Raw genomic sequence first — 25,217 nt, forward strand, 5'->3', positions numbered from 1 at the left:
ATTTATATAACTCCAGAAAGCTAGTCAGTTTTCCTTATTTTATAGATTAGGAAACTGTTAGAGAGGTTAAGTGACTTCTCATCTTAGTTCTGAAAACTTCAATGGTTAGGTGAGAATTATGTAACTTTTGACTCCCATTTAATGAGCTCAGCACTCCTGAGCTTTCTCTAAAAATTATAAATATAGGTATGAAATGTATGTGCCTGTGAGAGAGAGAGAGAGTCACTCAGTTGTGTCTGACTCTTTGCGACCCCATGGACTGTAGCCCATCAGGCTTCTCTGTCCATGGAATTTTCCAGGCAAGAATACTGGAGTGGGTTGCCATTTTCTTCTCCAGGGGACCTTCCGACCCAGGGATTGAACCCCAGTCTCCTGTATTTCAGGTGGATTCTTTACCATCTGAGCTACCAGGGAAGCCCTAGATATGAATTATCTTATGCCAAAAAAGTTATTTTGAATAATTAGTAACTTCCCAACTTATACTTTCATTCTCACTGTGTTTTCCATCCACTTCATAATATGCCTTCCTGTGAAGGATTTAGGTCCCTGCAGATGTCTACATGGCATTTTGTTAGAGAAAAGGATTAGGAAGATGGGACCTGATTTGTTATTGGTCCCTGGTGGCTCAGAGGGTAAAGTGTCTGCCTTCAATGCAGGAGACCTGGGTTCGATCTCTGGGTGGGAAAGATCCCCTGGAGAAGGAAATGGCAACCCACTCCAGTATTCTTGCCTGGAAAACCCCATGGATGGAGAAGCCTGGATGGGCTACAGTCCATGGAGTCACAAAGAGTCGGACACGACTGAGTGACTTCACTTCACCAGCCACTAGGATTCAGCAAGAACAAATTCTAGCCCTGGAACTTCCCTGGTGGTCTAGTGGTTAAGACTCCATGCTCCCAATGCAGGGGGCCCTGGGTTCAATCCCTGGTCAGGGAACTAGATCCCACATGCTGCAACTAGAGTTCACATGCCACAACTAAGACCTGGTGCAGCCAAATAAATAAAAGTAAAAAAAAAAAGGACTCCATACTCCCAATACAGGAGGCCCAGGTTTGATCCCTGTTTAGGAAATAAGTTCTAGCCCTATCATTCCTGGAGTTTATAGTCTAACTGGAAAGCATAATATGTATTATAAATACGAGAACACGTACTCTTTATAAACAACTATTGAGTCTGTAATAGAGGAAGTAGAGGTTCCTATGGGAACAAATACTGTATTATGTAGGTGTGAGATGACTCCCAGCTTAGTATAGAAGAAAGGTAGGCCTCTCTGAGGAAATGCTGTTTAACTTGAGACTTGAAGGATGAATAGGAGTTAGTTAAAGCCAGACAGTAATAGTAAAAAGAGCATCCCAGATTTGAGTACTGAAGCTGCAGTCAGAATACACGGTACATTAGAAAAACTTAAAAGAGTTTTGCTAAAGCATAAAAATAGAGTGCAGAGAACACGGAAAGATGGGAGTTGGAGAGATGGGCAGTATCAGATAATGAAAGGCCTTAATTAGTCATTTTAATGAGTAGAGAAGGGACTAAGTAAAAGATTTAAGGAAGTGCTCTTGAAGCTAAATGAATGAAGTTTAATGGTTATAAATGGGGCTGGGAATGGCACGATCAGACTGAATTTTAGAAGTACCACTCTGATTACAAAGTGGAGAACAGGTTGGAGGCTTCTGGAATTTTGTGAGATCACATTGATCGACAAGATGGACAGTAGGGGGAAGATGGAAGAGAGAGGGAAACAGACAGGATTCAATGATAGACCATATGTGGGAGACTGGGAAAGCCAGAGAAGTTAAAAACATTTCCCAGGTTTCTAGCTTGAGCAAATATGAGTTTATTTTTTTCCTCCATCTACCCAATGTGGACATTAAGAGGTTATGTGACTAGCCTAGGGCTGTTCAGCTTGTAAAGGTTGGAAATGTCTTTTTGCAGTTATTGATAGTGATTTTTTCCCCTTCTATACAATTATGGCAACTTTCAAAACCCAATTGAAGTTGAAACAGCCATTAATGTTTCATCTGTACTCCTACCTACTTCTCTTTGCCCCCATTAGATTATTGTGAAGCAAAACAGATACAGGTATTTGACCCATAAATATTTCAGTATATCCCTAGAAGATATAACTCTTGGACTTCCCTGGTGGCTCAGTGATAAAGAATCTGCCTGCCAATGCAGGAGACACAGGTTTGATCCCTGATCTGGGAAGATCCCACATGCCGCAGAGCAATTAAGTCCTTGTACCACAACTGTTGAGCCTGTGCTCTAGAGTCTGGGAGCTGCAACTACTGAAGCAGTTAGGCTCTAGACCAGGTGCTCTGCAGCAAGAGAAGCCACCACAATGAGAAGCCTGAGCACCACAACTAGAGAGTAGCCTCAGCTTGCCACAACTAGAGAAAACCGTGAAGCATCAAAGACGCAGCACACCCAAAAATAAATTTAAAAAATTTTAAAGTAACTTTTCCTTAAAAAAATACCAAGATGACACTTTAAAGAAACATAACCATAACCATTATTCTGCCTTTAAATATTAATATCACCAAATAACCAAGCAGTATTCAAATTTTCCTAAACTGTTTCAAAATAATTGATCAGTTTGATTTGAGATCCAAATAAGGTCACACAATAGTTTTGGTTGGTATGTCTTCCCTTTTTTCTTATTTTCCTCTTAAGTTGTTTGTTGAAGGTACCATGTTATTTTTTCTGTAGTTTCCCTCGTTCTGGATTTTGTTCAATGTGCCCCGCTGGTATAGATTTAACATGTCCTAGTTTAACATGTTCTGTTGTATTTTCTGTAAACTGGTAGCTTGGTTGAGGTTTCATTTCTGAGAAGAGGTATGGTGCGGTGGAAAGGGCAAATACAATTCATAGGTGATGGTGTGTATTTCCATTGGGGGGCGTATGATGTTTGATTGTCCCTCATACTGCTATCTTGATGGCCTAATTCTGTTATTTCATTGGTGGTTTGCAAATGGGAGTTTATTTCTGACATTCCTTCTTAATTAAAAAAAATATATTTATTTGACTGTGTTGAGTCTTAGTTGCGGCACTTGGGTTTTCTAGTTGTGGCATGCAGGCTCAGTTGCTCTGAGGTATGTAGGATCTTTGTTCTCTGACCAGGGATCAAGTTCATGTCCCCTGCATTGGCAGGTAGATTCTTAACCACTGGACCACAGGGAAGTCCCTCCTTCTTAATTGAGTAGCTAGAATACCTCTACAAAAAAGAGTTAGTTTGAATAGAAAGGGCAGGTTAAAAATTTATGTGCTCAATATAACATCATGAGTGAGAGTGAAGTCGCTCAGTCATGTCTGACTCTTTGCGACCCCATGGACTGTAGCCTACTAGGCTCCTCCATCCATGGGATTTTCCAGGCAAGAGTACTGGAGTGGGTTGCCATTTCCTTCTCCAAGGGATCTTCCCGACCCAGGATTGAACCCAGGTCTCCTGCATTGGCAGGCAGATTCTTTACCGACTGAGCTGTGAGGGAAGCACAATATCCTATCATATCATATTATATCATATATGATTGCAACACTATCTTTTTGGAGAAATGTATTTAAATGTATCAAGGTACATTCTCTTTGAAAGCCAGTACATATTTTATTAGAATGTTTTTTAGCATTTGTAGTTAATGTTTCAAATGGCTTTTAGTATCTGGAACATTTAGAATTTCTTTTCTTAAATTGGCAGGGATTCTTTTGGTCTTTTTGTTCTTTCTTGCAGAGCTTATCTGTTACCATAGGTTGAAGGAATTTCTGGTAGAATCACTACCAAATCTAAACCTCTAGCTGTAATCAGATTGCAGGTTTTAAATTCCTTGAGGACAGGAATTGATTACTCCAGGTAGCCAGGCTTAAAATCTGAGTCATTTTAATACTTCTCTAGTGGGCTCCTTCCCTACAAAATGTACTTAAGTGCTAACCCCTTCTTCCCTTGGTTATCTCTTATGTTCATTCTTCCCCATCCCACCCCACCCCTAGTTTAGGCTGCTGTCATTATTAGATTAGTACCATGACCTTTTAAGTTGTATGCTATTCATCTTTTAATTTGCCCTGAAAAATTTTTCTCCATTCTTTTTTCCTCTCTAATTTCTTCTTCTCCTCCTCCTCCCCCCTCCTCTTCTTATGCTTCTTCCCCTTCTGCTTCCCCTCTTTCTTTTTGGTTGTAGGATCCATTTCATAATGGATTTATGGCAGAAAGACTAGAATAGGTGACTTGTGAGCTGTGGTGTCTTGCAGAGAAGTGATTAAAAGAGCAGTTACAATCTTATTGAAATGGTGGTTTCTCTTCTGAGGTACATTATGCACAATAACTACATGAGTTCACATCCACAACAGTGTTATTGGTTGCATGGGCTGAGTCACTGAAGAGTGCTACTGACGATTGATGCAGAAACAGTGGGACCTAGCCCCTCTGGTTGTCCACACTACCCTATTGCTGATTACAACTACTCATAACATTGAATCTGATTTGATTACAGTGATCTAGCCTTCATATAAAGGAGAAATTTCTCAAAATATACAGGCTGTGTAAGCTTCATATTTGATCATTCATTGAAAAATATTTTTTCCCTCTGATTTTGCTCTTCTTATATAAATCTTCTGAAGATTATTGAATGAATGAAGACCCGATGACACTGTTTTAGTGTGTTGTTCTGGATAATAATAACAGAGCTGTAAATTGCCTTAATGAGCTTTTGAAAACCAAAGCTTTTACTTTATTAACTTTCTCTTCTATCCCCCAATCAGAGGTTTTAACCTGAGATAAGCAGGTTGATACTCCATGTTGGATGGAATTCAAGGAGGCTATGAACTTGGTTGGGGAAAAACTTTTCATTGACCTCTATGTAAAATTTAGTATTTATTTTAACTGAATGTACACTTCCCAGGTGGTTCTAGTGGTAAAGAACCTGCCTGCCAATGCAGGTGATGTAAGAGATGCAGGTTTGATCCCTTGGTCAGAAAGATCCCCTGGAGGAGGGCATGGAGAATTCTTGCCTGGAGAATCCCATGGACAGAAGAGCCTGGCAAGCTACGGTCCATAAGGTGGCAGAGTGTCAGACACGGCTGAAATGACTTAGCACGTATGAATGTAGGCAGAATATAATAGTATTGGCAGTCCCTGTGACTTTGTCATTAATAGAAATCACATATCTTCATATCATGATACACTGGTCACAGCTCTCTTGAAATTGTTTAAATTTATTACTGTGGTTATTAGACCTACTACCAGGTTTTATCTAATTTCTTAGTTTAAAAAGCACATTATTATATCCAGTTTTAAGTGTTTTGACAGTAATACCTTTGTATACATTCAAAAACATTTTGATAAGGGCTTCATAGGTTTTATCAAACTGCTGAAGGAATCTGTGGCACCGAAAAAGCTAAGAACTCCTAACTCCTGTACTTCTGATGTGAGAATGAAGTTAGCCAGAACCCGTGATGCAATACAACATACAACTCATGATGTCACAGTTAAGTAAATTTTTTGGCCATTGACTTCTGTGGACTAAATCCTAAATCCTGACCTCACAAATGAGAGGAAACAAAGGGGGACTGCAGCTATGAAATTAAAAGACACTTGCTTCTTGGAAGAAAAGCTCTGACTAACCTAGACAGCTTATCAAAAAGCAGAGACATCACTGCCCACAGAGGTCCATATAGTCAAAGCTATGGTTTTTCCAGTAGTCATGTACAGATGTAAGAGTCAGACCATAAAGAAGGCTGAGTGCCAAAGAATTGATGCTTTTGAATTGTGGTGCTGGAGAAGACTCTTGAGAGTCCCTTGGACTGCAAGGAGATCAAGCTAGTCAATCTAAAAGAAATCAGTCCTGAATATTCATTGGAATATGAATTCCAATTGGAGCTGAAGCTCCAATACTTTGGCACCTGATGTGAGGAGCCATGGACACATGGAAAAAACCCTGATGCTGGGAAAGATTGAGGGCAAGAAGAGAAGGGGATGACAAAGGATGAGATAGACGACTGGATGGTATCACTGACTCAATGGATATGAGATTGATCATACTCCTTGAGATCATGGAGGATGGCATGCTGCAGTCCATGGGGGTCGCAAAGAGTCAGACATGACTTAAACAACTCGACTAAATAACAATATACTAAGGGAAAATAAAATGACTTTCACAAATTGAGACAATAATTTTCACTTGTATTCAGGAACCGTATGTTTAAAATTACTGTCTCCATCTCCTAGAGAACTACTTGATGTAGCAGAGGGCAGAGAAATGGCTTAACAATTACCTATTTCTAGGAAAATAAAACATTCACTTGAAAATTATGTATTTCTAATAAAGGAACCGATTATTATCTTAGAACATAAATTTATATTGTCAGCAATTAAAAAGGCTATTTAAGTTTAATTATAGTATATTTTGAGGTAATAATGCTGACTTTTTTGATACATCTTTGGTGTCTAGTCTTTAAAAGCTTTGCAAACAAACATTTGAGAATGGTGGATAATGCTTTAATGCCAAAGAGTACTCAGTTTTAATACTCTTATGTAGTTTGTACTAATAAGACAAGTAAGAAAACTAAATTTGGTTCTTTGAGGTAATGTGGGTCAAAGGTAGCACAGTAATATTCAGACTCAATTCAAAGGATATTTACTAAACAAATATGTATATAATAACTTACTAAAAGATGAAGAAATACATATTTTAAAATATGGCTTGAAACTTCTAGGGTGAAAAGAAAGCTATGAAATGAAATGTCAGCATATCACTGTTGCTTCTAGGTTTCAAAACTTTTTTTAATGTGAAACTAAGTATAGTGTTAATTATCACTGTGAGTGAAAAGTTCAACTCAGCCTTTTGCAAGAAAAGGAAAAGCTTTCTTTGTTGTTTATCTGTTAATAATTTGTAATTCTCCCCATTAAGCTTCAGAATACTGGTAGTGAAGTAGAGTCTAACAGAAATACCATTAACTGTATTCAAATATTCATTTATATTCAAAGTGTTACATAAATGACACTGTTTTGACAATATGTCTGTTTATAATTTTAACTCAGTCCACTATATTTCTTCTTTGGATTTTGGAACAAGGTAGGTCATATAATAATAAACTGAAATGGCCCACTTAGATATTGATTTGTTGAATATACATTTGTAGTGCTGTAGAAAACAACATATAAAGGTATTCCGAAATATAGCCTGAAATTCTGCCAAGCAAAACCTGCTTTTGGAGGACACAGCCTCCAACTTTCTTGGTCTGCTGGAATCAAGTGAAAATGAAGCATTAAAGAAGACAAAATATGCTGTAATAATAACTCAGAAAGTGAGGCTGATCAGGTAAGCTCTATGTGCTGAAACAAAATAACTTTTCTGCCTGTGTTTCTTAACACAGAAAGCATAACATTCCAGAAAGCATAACATCACTGGAGGATTCTTTATTTCATATTTTTCCCCCACTATCAAAAACTGGGAAAGTCACGTTCTTTGAATCCTAACATCCTTTGGTCATGGCGGAGGGATTAGTTAGTGTTTGTTTTTGTTTTGCTTTGCACCCAGCTTAGTTCTCTCATTAGGAATCAAACCCTGTCCCCTGGCACTGAAAGCATGGAATTCTAACCACTGGACTGCCAGGGAATTCCTTAGCTTTTTTAAAAGTTGAAACAATAGCTTCTGTCTTTAATTCAAGATCTAAAAGCACACACCTAAGCTAATGAGAGAAATAGTTACTTACAAAGAAAGAAATATGGGAATTATTCTCTTAGTTTTTTTCAGCATGCTAGCCAAGAAGCATTGAGTTAAGATATCATAGAGGCCACTAATTTCACATGGCAAGGTATATTCAGAAAAACAGTAATGATATTAGTAGACTGAAATAGAATTTTAGCATTAAATAAACTTATAATTATGGTATTGTTAATGAAAAATAATTTCATTTTTGTAAATTTCTAAATGCTTCTGTCACATCAGTATGTGGATTTGGAACACAATTATGCTCCTGTCTTTGCTTTTGCTTCTGAATTGATCTTTAAGGTATACTAAAGCATTGGTGCCTCTTGTGAATATCAATTTTAATTGTGTCTTAATAAAGAATTGATTTTACTAACTTAAAGCTTTGAAATATCCATGAGTTCTTTTTTGTTTTTTAATCAGCAAATAACTGTTTATTTATCCCACTCCGCTTGTGGGATCTTAGTTCCTTGACCAGGGATTGAACCCTGGGCCTCAGCAGTGAAAGTGCAGCATCCTAACTACTGGCCCGCCAGAGTATTCCCCCAGAGAAGTTATTTTCTAATCTTTGGACATCCTCACTTGCCTCCTTATCCCCATGCGTAAGCCCCAGTGTTAGAGTATTAAATTAACTTGATCTCATGGTTTTTTTGTTTAGGTAATTATGCTGCTATTTTCTACTGAAGTGGGGTAGTGTCCTGCAAATTAGGAATTTGCAGTGAAAAGTAAAAAATGAATTTGTCGGACTTCCCTGGTGGTCCATTGGTTAAGAATTTGCCTGCCAGTGCAGGGGACACAAGTTTGATTCCTGATCCAGGAAGATCCCACATGGCTTGGGGCAGCTCAGCCTGTCTGCCATACTCTGGAGCCCATGAACTGCAACAAGAGAACCCTTTCTCCGCAACTGGAGAGTGCCTGCACCTAGAGAAAGAAAGCCTGCAAGCATCTGAAGACACAGGGCGCAGCCAAAAATAAATAAATAAAATAAATATTTTTTTAAAAATGAATTTGATGCTGCTTTGAGTAGATCTCCACCTTTACCCAAAGATTTTAATTCATGCTCGGCCCTAAATTAATCCACAGACTTTTATATTGGAGCATTAGCTTCTTTTTTAATGTAAAAAAAATGTTATTGTCTGTCTTAAAGTAAACTTTACCATTTTTGACATACTGTTCTCAGAGTTCTAAATATTAGTGTGATTCTTAGTTTGAAATGCTTTTTGCCAGAAAATACAATGAAAGAGTGAAAAATAGGCTCTTTTATTTTTTACAATATGAATTAAAAACCTTAGAATTTTGTAGAAATTCCATGTAACAATCTATATGTGTTCAACAATAGGTGATTTTTTTTTTAAAGTAAGGTACATCCACAGAATAGAGTAACACTATTTTTAAAAAATGTTACAGGGAATTCCCTGGCAGCCCAGTGGTTAGGACTTCATGCTTCCACTGCAAGAGCATGGGTTCAACCTCTGATCAGGGAACTAAGACCTTGCATGCTGCATGATGCAGTCAAAAAAAGTGACAGAACTAGGCACGTATCAAAAAATGCTTCAGATATTGAATAGGAAAAGCAGGCTATAAACCATGAAATACAGTCCCATGCTTATTTTTATCCTTAACGCATGACTATCCTAGAAGGAAGTTTAAGAGAATTTACATTAAATGTAACTAACTTAAACGAAGGCTTACACCAGGGCTTCCTTGGTGGCTCAGCTGGTAAAGAATCTGCCTGCAATGCGGGAGATGTGAGTTTGATCCCTGGGTTGGGAAGATCCCCCCCGGAGAAGGGAAAGGCTACCCATTCCAGTATTCTGGCCTGGAGAATTCCATGGACTGTATACTCCATGGGTTCGCAAAGAATCGGACATGACTGAGCAACTTTCACTTTTAACTACATGAGGATGATAGAACGACAGGTACATTTAATGTTTCTAGTCACGGTTAAAGCGTCTGCCTGCAATGCAGGAGACCCGGGTTCGATCCCTGAGTCGGGAAGATCCCCTGGAGAAGGAAATGGCAACCCACTCCAGTATTCTTGCCTGGAGAATCCCATGGAGGGAGGAGCCTGGTAGGCTACAGTCCATGGGGTCGCAAAGAGTCGGACACAACTGAGCAACTTCACTTTACTCACTAGTCACATGTATATCATACAGTTTTTCTGTAATAAGCACATATAACTTTGTTATTTTTTAAAACTTTGCTGCTTTGTGTTTTATTATAAAGCAATGTATGTTCATTGGAACAAGTCAAACAACAAGGATGTGGAAAGAGGATGTTATCTCCCCTTCCCAACCTCCAACCATTGTAAAGTTTTATGTATACTTAGAACATATTTAGTTTCCTTAATTTGTTTACCTGTTTATTTTCTTTCTTCCCTGGAATCTAATCTCTACAATGGCAGGGACATGCCTGTCTTGTTTACTGCTTTTCACGGGGGGCACTCAGATTTTATTATATGAAGGCAAAAAAAGTGGTGTGTATCCTAATATAACTTTTTGTTTGTTTTTTTCCTAATATAACTTTAAAATGATTATACAGTCCTGTGATTCATAATTTTGAAAGTCTTATTGCAATAACAATCAGATGAAGTTTGATCATTTAGCGTATTGACAATTGATCCTCTTGGGATCTAATGACCCTAAAATCCTGCCTTTGAAAGAATCTTTATTAACAAAGTATGCTTTTTTTATTGCATTAATAAAAACTAACGCTTGTTTTTTGGGATGATATAGTTCATAAAGTTATACCGCAGTTTATCCTTGGATAGTAGCAAGAGTGAAATGGGCAATAATTACAGTGTGGCACACAGGAAATTGTTATAGACAAGAGGATTTAATCTGCTACTATAGATTACTTTTCATCTTGAATGGTATATGTAATAGCTAATGAACTTCATGTTTTTCTTTTTGAAGTCAGTATCTACATATTATACACACATAAATATATTCTTTCCCTTTAAGTTTTCATGTTTGACCATTTGTGAATATGATCAGCTTCATCAGTTTTCTGTACTACTTATAAAGCTTTTATCCTCATTTCTAAGATACAAGAAAATTCAGATTCACCTTTGTAAAACTGGGTCACTATAGCAATATCAAAGAGCTACTACAGAGTATTAATATTAAACACTGTTGTTTCCGAAGAATTGATGCTTTTGAACTGTGGTGTTGGAGAAGACTCTTGAGAGTCCCTTGGACTGCAAGGAGATCCAACCAGTCCATCCTAAAGGAAATCAGTTCTGAATATTCATTGGAAGGACTGATGCTGAAGCTGAAACTCCAATACTTTGGCCACCTGATGCGAAGAACTGACTCACTGGAAAAGACCCTGATGCCGGGAAAGATTGAAGGCAGGAGGAGAAGGGGACAGGGATGAGATGGTTGGATGGCATCAGCAACTCAATGGACAGAAGATGCGCTAGCTCTGGAAGTTGGTGATGGACAGGGAAGGCTGGCGTGCTGCAGTCCATGGGGCTGAAGAGTTGGACACACTGAGCAACTGAACTGTTGTTTTTTGATTGATCCTGGTTTCTTCGTTTTCTCCCTTTCTTGATTAGCAAGTGTTTGAACCTGCACTTTGGAAGTCAGGGGACATCTCAAGGAGGCATCACTTCTCAACTTTGGGTAACATATCAGAGACTATACACAATCATTTGAGGAAGCTGACCATTAAACTTTCTTTCCAACAACATATCTGCTTAAAATTGCTTTAGATAAAAAACCTGATTCATAGGATGATCTGATCATGTAAATAATTTTTAAACCCATAAATAATTAGTAACGAATGTTGACATTTTGGGGAATTATAAATATGTGTTAAACTAAAAGCAAGATTTAGAATCAATTTTCATGTATTCTGAAGCATTCTAGTTAAGTAATAGTTCATTTCTCTTCAAGGTTGTTATGTATAATTTCTTACAATGTTGGTTGGGTTTACCTTGAATGATAAGAGAGATTCTTAAAAGTTCTTTATGTGCCATTTGGTCAAAATCATGCATTTCAAAACTGCTGAGTGTTGGCCTAACCAGTGACAGTAGTATTTATCCTTTTGAAACTGCACACCCTGAACCCATACATATCTCTCAGATGGGGCTGGAACACACAAACTCTGGTTTAGGACTATAAAGAAAGCTGAGCGAAGAATTGATGCTTTTGAACTATGGTGTTGGAGAAGACTCTCAAGAATCCCTTGGACTGCAAGGGGACCCAACCAGTCCAAACTAAAGGAAATCAGTCCTAAATATTCATTGGAAGGACTGATGTTGCAGCTGACACTTCAGTACTTTGGCCACCTGATGCGAAGAGCTGACTCATTTGAAAAGACCCTGATGCTGGGAAAATTTGAAGGTGGGAGGAGAAGGGGACCGCAGATGGTTGGATGGCATCACCAGCGCATGGGCATGAGTTGAGTAAACTGCAGGCGTCCGTGATGGACAGGGAGGTATGCCGTGCTGCAGTCCGTGGGGTCACAGAGTCGGACACAACTGAGCGACTGAACTGAACAAGTCCACAGTCTCAGCTGAAACCACATACTTGGCCTCAGGACTTAATGAAATTCAGGTTCTTTATGTCTCTGCAGAAGGAATTCAGCAAGAGGCAAAGCAATTGACAAGAAATAGCTTTAAGTAAAGGATGCTTGGAAGGATACAAGCGGGTAGGCAAGAGGCTCTGCCCCAGAACTAAGTGGGAAAAGTTTTATTTAAGGAGATGAAAGTTGCTCAGTGGTGTCTGACACTTTGCGATCCCATGGACTATACAGTCCATGGAATTTTTCAGGCTAGAATACTGGAGTGGGTAGCCTTTCCCTTCTCCAGGGATCTTCCCAACCCAGGGATTGAATCAGGGTCTCCCGCATTGCAGGCAAAAATCTTTATCAACTGAGCTATCAGGGAAGCCCATTAAGGAGATAAACACTCCATAGACAAAGTATAGGCCATCTCAGAAAGTGAGATGCCCTGGGAGATACACACCCCATAGATAGAATGTGGTCCATCTCATAAGGCAAGAGCAGCCCATAGAGTGTGGGCTGTATCAGAATGTGAGAGCAGCTCCAGGGGATGGGGTGTTAGTTTCTATGGACTGGCTAATTTCACTATGGGGGAGGATTATTCCATTTTTTTGTGGGGAAGGAGCAGGGATTTTCAGGAATTGGGCCACCACCCACTCTTTGTTCTTTTATGGTTGACCTTAGAACTATCCTAGCACCTATGGGTGTGTTCATGTAACATATGCTAATATGTAACAATGAATCTGTAAGGATGCTCAAGGTCCATGAAGTTGAAACTTCTATCATCTTGGGCCTGATCTGTTCTAACCAGTTTTTGTCCTGAACAGCCATGACCTTGTTTTAAAAGTTGTGTCCTGGGAATTCTCTGGCAGCCCAGTGGGTAGGCCTTGGTGCTTTCCTGGCCGGGGTTTAATCCCTGGCCAGGGAATTAAGATCTTGCAGGAGGAAAAAAAAAGCATATGCCCTGTCCCCATCTCCCTGTCTTGTTTTCTTTGGTGCCTTCTGCTTGTTTGTAGTTTTTAAAAAGTTTGTTTTTATTTTCTTCATTGTATTCCATTTCAAAATAGAAAGGGCAAAGGAGGTTTCCTAGACCTTGAATCTTGCAGTCTACCTTGGGGCAAGTGGTTCTGAAAGCCATGAAGCTGGACTGGGGGCCAGTTATAAAGAGCAGTAGATTGGCTACTTTAACATCAATAGCTTCAGTTAATCAGCCTTTCTGGATTTGAATGTTTCTATGTGAATTTGAAACTGGTCTACACTTAGTAACAAATTCTTTTCGATAATTGGTTTTAGGTACTTTCTGCTCTTTTAAGTTCACATCCAGGCCATTGTCATTTTAGGAAATGACAATGGCTTTGTTTTAAATGTTGATGGAAAAAGTGTAGAGAACATAATGAATACTATTTGCAGGGGCTTTTATAAGTCTTCTGGAGTAGGGGCAGAGCCTGAGGGGTAGGAAGCTCAACTTTGAATTTCCAAATATTTACTTGCACAATTCCTGAGAGTTACGAGAAAAGGAGAGAAAGATAATCTAGAAGGTGGTTCTTGTCACCACCATCATTGCTAAGAAAAGTTAGGATTATTTACTGTTTCCTATTCTTTCCAAGTCAATTGATGAAGAACTTTCTTATTATCTTATCACTTAAAAAAAAAAATCTTCCTATCGCTATCAGGCAACTACTGGAGAGTCATAAACTAATAGCTATGCTAATAGGAAGGCTACTGTGCACTGTAAGGATTAAAATATAAAACTTTAATCTCTCTTAGCCTCTGGACTTGCATTCCCTCTTCTCATTGGGGTTCTGAATACTGTACAAGGAGGCCTGCTCACATATTTTACTTTTTGAATGAACCCTTTTGTTTATAGCTCAAGTTTAGTCAGTTTGAAAGAAAATAGTTTAGATGATATTACACACTTTCTATTATGTACTGTCAGAATTTTTAAGTTAGGAAGGACAACCATTTTTTGGGTGGTGGCAGAACTGCTGAATCCATGTCTGGTTTTTTGAAGTGTTCTTTCTTTGAAAATTTGGTTACTCTTATTTCTTATACTTATTTCCTAATGAATCTTTTTAAAGCTTCAAGTTTTAATTTTTGCATAATGGAACAAGATATTATTAACTTGATGAGGCAAGTCTTAGTGACTAAAAATTGTAACTGCTATAACTAACTGGGACAAATCATAGCTGGCAGCTAAGCTCAAAGTTTAATCACGTCCAGCTCATATTAGCTGTTCCAGTCAGAGCTTGATGTGTTAAGTGACTCTACCGTCTGTGTGTGGGTGTCTCTGTGTGTAAACATTCTGAGGCAAATTAATCTTTTTAGTGCTTGTTTGATTGAAAAAATTCAAGTGCTTTTTTCCCCCCCATAATTAGATGAAGAAAGTGAGGTGAAAGTCGCTCAGTTATGTCTGACTCTTTGCGACCCCTTGGACTGTAGTCCATGGAATTCTCCTGGCCAGAATACTGAAGTGGGTAGCCTTTCCCTTCAGGGGATGTCCCAACCCTCCCTACCCAGGTTTCCCACATTGCACGTAGATTCTTTACCAGCTCAGCCACAAGGAAAGCCCAGTTAGATAAAAGGAAAACTCAAAATTGGCTTAACGAGTTGATTTCAATTTATTGGTCTTATATCCTGAGATCTATCTAGTTCATCTTTAGTTCTAATACCCTTTTTTTTTTTGTTTATTCCTTAGCATTACGTACATAGACAGCTTTTCATCTGTGAATGAAGACAGGTTTACTTCTTCCTTTCTAGTCTTTATGCCTGTAGTTTCTTTCTCTTGCCTGCACAAGCTGGCTTAGAACCTTTAGTGCAATGTTGTAGAAGTGATGAAACCTATATCCTTGCCTTTACAGAAACCTTCCTTTGGGACTGTCTTCTTCCTATCCCTACAATATCCAGTGTCTTAAAACAGATTTTAAGTGTTCAGATGGATTGAAAAGAACAGTATTTAGGAGATAACTAATATACTACTCCTACAGTGTGAAGTTAGGGATTTGTGTTTTAGACTAAAGAATGCTGCAGCCAAGAGTGAGCTTGTCATCTATGACCTGTGTTTATTGTAGTAATACAGTCTGAGTGAAGATAATTTGAAGCGGACATACTCACATAGTAACTGTTGTAGGATGAGTTAAACATAGGGTGGAAGCTGGCTTTAAATAAATTAAAGGAGACCTTTATGAGAAAACAGGTAAGCCTGCTATCAAACACCCACTCCCATCTTTTCCAAAACTAACAGTCTAAACCTTGCTAAATATTAGTATTGGGTGGCATCAAGAAAAAGGGATAATCTTTTATTTGAAACTACTATCTTTTGACTTTATAGTTCAACTTGTGTGTTGTTTAGGAGTTTAACCAAAGAAATTGGATAGATAAAAGGAAACTTTTTGAAATTATTTTCCAGCTCATTAAATACAGTTCTTATGTGTTCAGAATGATCTTGTATTTTGCAAATTGCTATGTATCTAGTAAGTCAGGTGCCTACGTCCTATTACTTTTAAGTCAGCATATTAATAAGAGAAAGTAAGTATTGAAGAATACATGAGAAAGGGGAAGAACTTACTAAGCCTATATTAAAACCTAAAACTTTTGTAGAGTATTGAAAAATAGTTCTGTTACTTGAGAGCTAGGTGTAAAGTGTGCTTTGCTGTTGGGACTGCTAGATGGGAGTGCTTTATTGCTGACATTTCATTTAAATTTTGTATTGTTTAGATATTTGGATTTGAACTGCATTTTGGAGTTTATCAACATTTACAATGCCACCAGCAGTTGGAGGTCCAGTTGGATACACCCCCCCAGATGGAGGCTGGGGGTGGGCAGTGGTAGTTGGAGCTTTCATTTCCATCGGCTTCTCTTACGCGTTTCCCAAATCTATTACTGTGTTCTTCAAAGAAATTGAAAGTATATTTAATGCCACCACCAGTGAAGTGTCATGGATATCTTCCATCATGTTGGCTGTCATGTATGGTGGAGGTGAGTACCCACTAAGGCCTGTTGTTTTGATTTTCACTAAGCAACCAGATACTCTGTTTTAGGTAACTTTTTAAAAAATGTTTTATTCACAAGGTGTTTGAAATGATATTCCTTAAAGCTTTGTGTTTAAAATAGTCACATTTTAAATTTTTATTAACAATGACAACTCTTGCTTTGCTTGCACTATAGTATTCCAAAAACAGAAATAAGAAATTGTTAGGTTTTGTTCCAGCTCAGTATCATTGAACTTAAAAGCTCTTAGAAAAATTTCATATGCACAACTGATTTTGCTTATTGCTTCTGCTAGATTCTTGATATAAATGTAAAGATTCTTTTTAATTGATGTTGGGAGAATTAAAGTAAATCAGGCTCACTTGAAAATCACAGTTCAAAGTCTCACATAAAATCTTTTCATGGTGTTAGAATTAAAGAACTAGATAAAAATCCCCTCCTTGTTTTGTTCCTTGTGATGTAATTAGTTCTAAAGCATTTCAGCTGCATCTTAGCTTAAGTTTTATCATTTTTTACCCTTCTGTTTTCTTGGACATGTTGTAAAGGAGTGAAGGAAATGTGGAGAGTAACTTGCTTACCTTAGCATCATTTAAAATAACTGGGGTTACTTGTTTGCCTTGGAACATCAAATCACAATTTAAGATATAAAAGTCAAAACCTCCCATAATAATAATAAAATAAGTAGTCGCTTAGTTAGCAGAGATTCTGAAGTTAAGTGTATTTATTTACTGGGATTGACAGTTCACATGTTGATTATGTAGCCAAGCTTTCACTTTTTTTTAATGATTATAATTTAGTACCTCAGAGGAACTTCCCTGATAGCTCAGTTGGTAAAGAATCCACCTGCACTGCAGGAGACCCCAGTTGATTCCTGGGTCGGAAAGATCCATCGGAGAAGGGCTAGGCTACCCACTCCAATGTTGTTGGGCTTTCCTTGTGGCTCAGCTGGTAAAAAAATCCACCGGCAATGCGGGAGACCTGGGTTTGATCCCTGGGTTGGGAAGATCCCCTGGAGAGAAGGGAAAGGCTACCCACTTTAGTTAGTATTCTGGCCTGGAGAATTCCATGGACTGTAGTATTAGTCCACGGGGTCGAAAAGAGTTGGACTAAGTGACACACATATATATACATATATATATATATATATATGTATATATATATATAACCCATATTTACCAAGCTGTACACACGTATTCCTCACTAGACTAGGTCTAAGTTATAGAGGACACACTGATCTTGATTCCTTGAAAAGTCTGTAATCCTTGAGCCCTTGAAAAGTCTGTAACCCTATTGAGACAATAATGTAGACAACTCATGAAATATTAAGTATTTGAAGTCATAATTTAGTTCAGTGCTTAAATCTCATTGCACAGAAAAAGGGTAAGCTGGCTGCCTCAAGGGGAGAGAAAGTAGGAATGGAGATGGAAGATTTTTTTTCTGCCAAATGTTTCTTTGTGCTTTTAAATTTTGAATGTATGCCTATTTTGTCTGTTATAAGATTAAGTACCTTTTTTTTTTTTTAAGATTTTTTTTTTTTATGTAGGCCTTTTTAAAAGTCTGTTGAATTTCCTAAAGCATTGCTTCTGTTTTTCCAGAAGGCATGTGGAATCTTTGCTCCCTGTCCAGGGATTGAACTCACACCCCCTGGAAGGGGAAGTCTTAACCACTGGGCCTGCAGGAAAGTACCTAAAATTAAGTACTTTTAAAGAGACCAGAAGTTCTAAATTATATTACTTACTTGTTTTTCATGAGTCCAGAGAAATTAAAAGGGATTTTGGACATTTTATAGCTTCTGAGAACCATTAATTTTGGAGGCTCTGAACTCCATCTGCTAGAATTTCTAATCAGATTTTGACTCTGATGGCTTGAAGAAATTGATATAGATATTATCTAGAGGTACTCCAGGTGTTCAGAGTATTTTTAAGCTGACTACAAACAACAGGTTCACATGTTGTAATTCTGAGAGCAAGAGCTTGAAAGCTGCTTGCATTTTGCATCAGAAGTAAGTGATGTCAGTAGTGCTGATTGCACATGACACTTTTCTTTTGGGAAAACAGTTTCTTCTTTTGTTCTCACCCAGAGATAACTAGCACATTTCTTTGAATTTGTGTTATAATAGGCCTAAAAACTGTACCATTCTCTATTTTTAATGATAGTTAATTGGGGTCATCCTTACTAAAATAACTCCGAAAGACAAATTGCGTATCAAGAGCCTTGTGGCATAATTTTTACCAAATGGGTTATTTTGTTTTGTTTGCCTTCTAGGTGGTAGGCCCCTTTAAGAATTATTTTTAAAACTGCCTTAACCTTTAACCTTTGCATTTGGGCCACGCCCTCAACCCTAATCATTTTTGTGATAGGAGTGGTTTGGTGTTCATGCCTGCCTTCCTTCCTCCTTCCTTCCTTTTCTCTTAATTTCTTTTTTGTGTGCTTTGGTTCACAGATACATACTGCTTCTTGTTAAATTATATTTTTAAAGGAGAGGATCTTAGTTACCTACTCTTGGGTTGCTGGGTTTGTTTTTTTTTTTAGTTTTTCCCTTTTTTAACATGAAAGTATAAATTTACATATTTTTAGTTCCACAGTAATGTCATCTTAACATTCCTAACTTAAAGTACTTCAAACTTTACAGCATTAACTCTTACTTCACAGTGTCAACAATGTGACAGTCTTTTTGGAGCTCTGTAATTCTGACTATACAAAAATCTGTTTAATGACTGGTGATATTTTTTCAATATTTAATTCTTTCATCATATACAAACTGTAAATTCAAATTATTTCCAAACCAGCTGTGGCCTAATATTTTCATGAAGTGACTTAGAAGTTTGATGAAAACTTCTTTAGATACAGCCCTGGTTGAGGCTGAAGTCTCTCGTGCAGCCATCTCTTGACCCAGACTTTTTTTTTTTTTTGACCCAGACTTTTAAAGAGAATTGGTCCTCTGAAATACTAGGATATCAAAAGCTTTAATTACTTCTTGTGTGTTTATTGTATGTATGTATACATATATAGGGCTTCCTATGTGGCACAGTGGTAAAGAGTCCACCTGCCAATGCAGGAGATACAAGAGACTGGGTTTAATCCCTGGGTTGGGAAGATCCCCATGGAGAAGGAAATGACAACTCACTCCTGTATTCTTGCCTAGGAAATCCCACAGAGGAGTCTGGCAGGCTACAGTTCATGGGGTCACACAGAGTCAGACACGACTGAATGTACACACACATACATATGATATAGTGAAAAGAAAGTGAGGTCGCTCAGTCATGTCTGACTCTTTGTGACACCGTGGACTGTAGCCTACCAGGCTCCTCCATCCATGGGATTCTCCAGGCAAGAATACTGCAGTGGGTTGCCATTTCTTTCTCCAGGGGATCTTCCCGACCCAGGGATCGAACTCGGGTCTCCTGCATTGCAGGCAGACACTTTACCCTCTGAGCCACCAAAGAAGTCCCATACATATGGTATATACATACCATATTCAGAATATGTGTATTCTGCTTTTAAAAATAGACTTACTATCTTCTAGGGAGCTAAGGTAGAATAAACAGAATAATGTCAGAATTTACTGTGCTAATGGAAGAAAAATTTGGATTTGTATGTCTTTGCTTTATAACTCTGAAACCATAGTTCCAGAAACACATATGTAATGGAGAAAAAATGGGATAGTTTCAAAACTTGGTTCTTGCTAGCTTTCTGATGTTGCAAGTTCAAATATCAGTTCTTCTCCTTGTGTCCCCTTCCCTGATGACCCTTGCAGTGACCCTTTCTTATTTGCAGTCATCTGCCTTAAAATTAACCAGGTGTCATGTAAACAAGGTTGTCATCTCCAAAGTCCAGAGCCATGAAGTAGGGATGTAAGTATTATAAATAAATGAAATTCAGTGAATGTGGAATGTCATTCAAGTTTGTAATCAACAAATATTGTTAGTCTACTTAAAAGTTGTGTAACAGCTTTTGAAACATTGTTTGCTTTGGATAAGACTCATAATTAAGACTTAAAAGGGGGAATTACAGTTTCGAGTAGAGAGGCCATTTCTATTCTTTTGTATTTGAAAAATACATAAAATGCACAAAATCTTTTTGTGATCCTTATATCACTACACATTTATTTGGTTTCTTCTCTCATGTTAAAGAAAAACTGATTTTTTGGTATGCATATCTCTAGCAGAGAAAATTTAATCTTGTTTGTGTTGTTAGACCTGATGATGTTTTGACCATTATCTGACTAAATCTCCTACGAACATTTTTTCATAGTTTTGGTACCACAAAATAGAAGGCACGGAACCAGGTTGAAAGGCATTCCATTCAATTCAGTACCTGAGATATATAGGTGTAATTAGGAACAGTTTTGTTTTAAATTTAGATGTCCTAATCACAAAACTACTGAACTTGGAAAAAAGAATTATTTTTGCCTTTGCTTTTTCTTGTTTTTAAAAAATATGACACAAACCACAGTATCTCATCAGTCTGCCTGTCCAAAAATATAGAGCAAACTTACTAAATATGTGTTGATCATATCCTTGATAAATCAAGAAGCCTGTGAACATGTTATCAAGGTGTTTTCAGCCTATTCTGCCTTATAAGAGAAAGATTAAGGATAGACTAGAGTCTTATATTTTAGTATAATTCCATTCAATGTTTCAAGTCAGAGAAGGTACACAGTTAATGATTCTTTTACCATCTTTATTTTCTAGCACACATACCTATAAGATTATGAAATAATTATAGGCAACGATATTCTTATCATTGCTTTTGTGTATCTGCTTATTTTGGAGGACTTGTCATTTAATGCAATGATCAATGCCTGTGTACTACTGAATTTTTGGTTATCTTTTAGGTCCAATCAGCAGTGCCCTGGTGAATAAATATGGCAGTCGTCCAGTCATGATTGTTGGTGGCATCTTGTCTGGCAGTGGCTTGATTGCTGCTTCCTTCTGTAACACTGTGCAGGAACTTTACTTTTCTGTTGGATTCATTGGAGGTGAGTTGATTCATTTTCAAGCATTGATATATTGCTGGTTATTTGGTATTCACCTACATTGGTCCTTCAGCTCTTTTGAATCAAAGTCCCTCATAGAAATTATCATTTTGACAAACTGTTAATTTAAGAGCAATAGAAAGTCAAATTTTTAAAGAAACTGTTGTCATACAGTAGGTATACATTGTTGAATAAGTGAATGAATTGAAAGAAATCATTGTATCTCTTGTCCTAAGAATAGTCAGTGGTTGTAGATAAAATGTGTTCTGCGGTTTGTTTCAAGAGTGGTCACTGGTTACTGTTTCATTACCTTTTCCTCTTACCAGGGAAAAGACATCTATTGGAGCACCAGAGAGTATTAAACATAAAGCAGGAATTATCTGGTACAACATCCAGGTTGTTCTCTTGAGTCTGCTTTTTTCTTGTCATATTTGCTAGTTTGTATTGTTGAGATTCCACATATAAGTGGTAACATAGAGTATTTGCCTTATTCTGTCTGACTTATTTTACAGCACAGTGCCCTCCAAGTCCATCCATGCTGTTGCAAATAGCAAATTTTTTTGTTCTTTTTTATGGCTGAGTAGTATTCAGTTGCATATATTTATCAATTGGGCTTTCCCAGTGGTTTAGCAGTCAAGAATCTGCTTGCAATGCAGGAGATGAAGGAGACACGTGTTTGATCCCTGGGTGGGGAAGATCCCCAGAGGAAGAATAATGCTGTGATGAACAGTGGGTTTCTTAAGATTTTATATATATTTTAGAATTTTTTTTCTATTTCTGTGAAAAATGTCCTTGGGATTTTGATAGGGATTGCACTGAACGTGTAGGTTGCTTTAGGTAATAAGGAGATTTTGACAATGTTGATTCTTCCAGTCCATGAGCACAGAATATCTTTCCATTTTATTTGTATCTTTTTGAATTATACACCTCTTATTTTAATTTCTTTGTATGGTTAAGTAATGCAAAATATGTCTCTGACATTTATTGTAATATATGATTCTTTTTTCTCTTCTCCTTAGGTCTTGGGCTTGCCTTCAACTTAAATCCGGCTTTGACCATGATTGGCAAGTATTTCTACAAGAGACGACCACTGGCAAATGGACTAGCCATGGCAGGCAGCCCTGTGTTCCTCTCTACCCTGGCCCCCCTCAACCAGGCTTTCTTTATGATCTACGGCTGGAGAGGAAGCTTCCTAATTCTTGGGGGCTTACTACTAAACTGCTGTGTGGCTGGAGCTCTGATGAGACCAATAGGGCCCAAGCCAACTGCTGCAGAGAAAGAGAAGTCTAAAGGATCCCTTCAGGAAGCTGGAACATATGAGACGAAAAAGGGGGCAGGTGATGCAAATACAGATCTCATTGGAGGAAACCCCAAAGAAGAGAAAAAATCAATCTTCCAAACACTTAATACATTCCTGGACTTAAGCCTGTTCAAGCACAGAGGCTTTTTGCTTTACCTATCTGGAAATGTGCTCATGTTTTTTGGACTATTTACACCATTGGTCTTTCTTAGCAATTACGGCAAGAGTAAGCACTACTCTAGTGAGAAGGCTGCCTTCCTTCTTTCCATTCTGGCTTTTGTTGACATGGTAGCCAGACCTTCTATGGGACTTGTAGCCAACACAAAGTGGGTAAGACCTCGAGTTCAGTATTTTTTTGCTGCATCTATTATTGCAAATGGAATGTGTCATCTGGCAGCACCTTTATCCTCTACCTATGTCGGGCTCTGTATCTACGCGGGATTCTTTGGATTTGCTTTTGGGTGGCTCAGCTCAGTATTGTTTGAAACACTGATGGACCTTGTTGGACCCCAGAGATTCTCCAGTGCTGTGGGATTGGTGACCATTGTGGAGTGCTGTCCTGTACTCCTGGGGCCACCAGTTTTAGGTACAGTATGTCTCTATATTTCTATGGTTCTATTAACATAAAACAGGCAGAGAAGATTAGGAAGGTAACAGAAACAAAAGTCAGTGAGCTGCCCGATATCCTTCTCATTTCTATGTCCTCAGTGCTGACATGGTGTTTATCATATAATTGCTCAAATACTTAAGGTGAAATTGAAAGAAGAAGTAAAAACTACTACAAACTCATATTTATTAAAATAATTTAATAACAGTAGGTACCATAGGTACAGTAGGTGAGGGCTCATAGTATACCAGGAACTGTCCTAATCATTTTCTATATTCTGTCATATATTACAAGTCTATGATGTTGGACTATTACTGTTCTCATTTTATAAACCAAGAAATAGAGGCTTCTGAAAGTGAAATTACTTGCTTGCCCAGGATCACACAGCTCATAAGTGACTATAAAACCTGATGGATTATTCTCTCAAGAATGCTAACCAGTTTACATTTAAAAATTATCATTAATAGAAAATACAACAGTAATTTCGACTTCTGGATACGACTCATGCTTTTCAGATTATACAGTATAAAGTCAGGAAGGATACATAACAGAAGACCCATTAACTGACCCGTCAAAATTTTTCTAACTTCTCTCTCCCTGTACCTAAGTGAAGCTGCTCAGTCGTGTCTGACTCTTGGCGACCCCATGGACTGTAGTCTACCAGGCTTCTCTGTCCATGGAATTTTCCAGCCAAGAGTACTGGAGTGGGTTGCCATTTCCTTCTCCAGGGGATCTTCCCAACCCAGGGATCGAACCCAGGTCTCCCACATTGTAGGCAGACGCTTTACCATCTGAGCCACTAGGGAAGCCCTCCCTATACCTAAGGAGACTAAATCCTGTCCATTTTTGCTTCCTAAATCTCTTGTCTAATCTGCCCATTTTTCCTCCATCAGAACTACTATTCTTATCCATATCTTCTATCTGTAGGCTTCTAACTTTACCCATATTTGCTCTAGCTGTTCTCCAGTCTCTTAGAACACTCCAGTTGCTTCCTGCATTCTTAGGGTGAGGATCAGATTCCCTGCTGTGGCTGCTGGTTCCTGCATGGCCTGGCCGCCTCTTTCTCCAGCCACATTTTCCTACCACTCGTTAGCCCTCTGTGCTTCCCCTCTCACCTGGTGCTTCCTCCTGCCACCTGCCTCAGCACGGGCTGTCCTCTGCCCGGATCCTTTTCCCATCTCCTTTCTCCTAGATTAACTCTTATCCTGTAAGTCTTGGTTAAGTTTATACTTTAAGAAAAGCCTTCCTGGGACTTCCCTGGTGGTCCAGTGACTAAGACTCCTGTGCTCCCAATGCAGGGGGCCTGGGTTTAATCCCTGGTTGGGGAGCTAGATCCCACATGCTACAGCTAAGAGTTCGCATGCCACAACTAAAGATCTGTGTGCCACAACTAAGACCTGGTGCAGTCAAATAAATTTTTTTTAAGATAAAAACTTCTGGTACTGAGTTTCACACTGGGGTAAACTATTTTGTTAGCATGTTTTAAGGCTTTAACAGAAAACGGCAAGCAATAAAATAACTTGTTATCCCACCGCACAGAGACCATTGCTGGTAGCTAATTTGCTATTTGAGGGAACAGATAAAAGCACATATTCTTTTTTTTTTTTTTTTTACTTTAAAAAATACTTTTCTATTTTTTTTTTTTTTTTAACTTTTTTTTTTCCATTTATTTTTATTAGTTGGAGGCTAATTACTTTACATCATTACAGTAGTTTTTGTTATACATTGAAATGAATTAGCCATGGATTTACATGTATTCCCCATCCCAGTCCCCCCTCCCACCTCCCTCTCCACCCGATCCCTCTGGGTCTTCCCAGTGCACCAGGCCCGAGCACTTGTCTCATGTACCCAACCTGGGCTGGTTATCTGTTTCACCCTAGATAATATACATGTTTCAATGCTGTTCTCTTGAAACATCCCACCCTCGCCTTCTCCCAGAGTCCACAAGTCTGTTCTATACATCTGAGTCTCTTTTTCTGTTTTGCATATAGGGTTATCGTTACCATAAAAGCACATATTCTTTCAGAGAAATTGTGTGCAGTGCCATAAATGACCTTTTGTAACCTCTTTGCACTGATTACATACATTTCAATCAGTTTCCTTAAAGAGAAAAAAATATTTTTAATGCCTGCTTATTATAAA

General features: G+C 38.2%; 1 protein-coding gene and 1 long non-coding RNA gene across 6 annotated transcripts in view; one reads left to right on the plus strand and one right to left on the minus strand.

Moving 5' to 3' along the window:
* The window catches only part of LOC139033905 (uncharacterized), a 109,061-nt gene that overhangs the window by 63,835 nt on the left and 20,009 nt on the right, over window positions 1–25,217 (minus strand). The window lies entirely within an intron of this gene.
* Window positions 1–25,217, plus strand: part of SLC16A1 (solute carrier family 16 member 1) — a 33,413-nt gene that overhangs the window by 2,269 nt on the left and 5,927 nt on the right. For 2 of the 4 annotated variants that reach the window (XM_020871480.2, XM_020871478.2), the window contains exons 2-5: window positions 7,126–7,304; window positions 15,918–16,178; window positions 21,028–21,171; window positions 22,188–23,054. In XM_020871480.2, coding sequence (XP_020727139.1) covers window positions 15,962–16,178; window positions 21,028–21,171; window positions 22,188–23,054 — 1,228 coding nt within the window. In that variant the 5' untranslated portion in view covers window positions 7,126–7,304; window positions 15,918–15,961. The remainder of the gene's footprint in view (window positions 1–7,125; window positions 7,305–15,917; window positions 16,179–21,027; window positions 21,172–22,187; window positions 23,055–25,217) is intronic. The other 2 variants (XM_020871481.2, XM_020871482.2) reach the window with 1 other exon arrangement.

The sequence above is a fragment of the Odocoileus virginianus genome, unplaced genomic scaffold, assembly GCF_023699985.2.
Source record: "Odocoileus virginianus isolate 20LAN1187 ecotype Illinois unplaced genomic scaffold, Ovbor_1.2 Unplaced_Contig_8, whole genome shotgun sequence".
In the NCBI taxonomy this organism is placed as follows: Eukaryota; Metazoa; Chordata; class Mammalia; order Artiodactyla; family Cervidae; genus Odocoileus; species Odocoileus virginianus.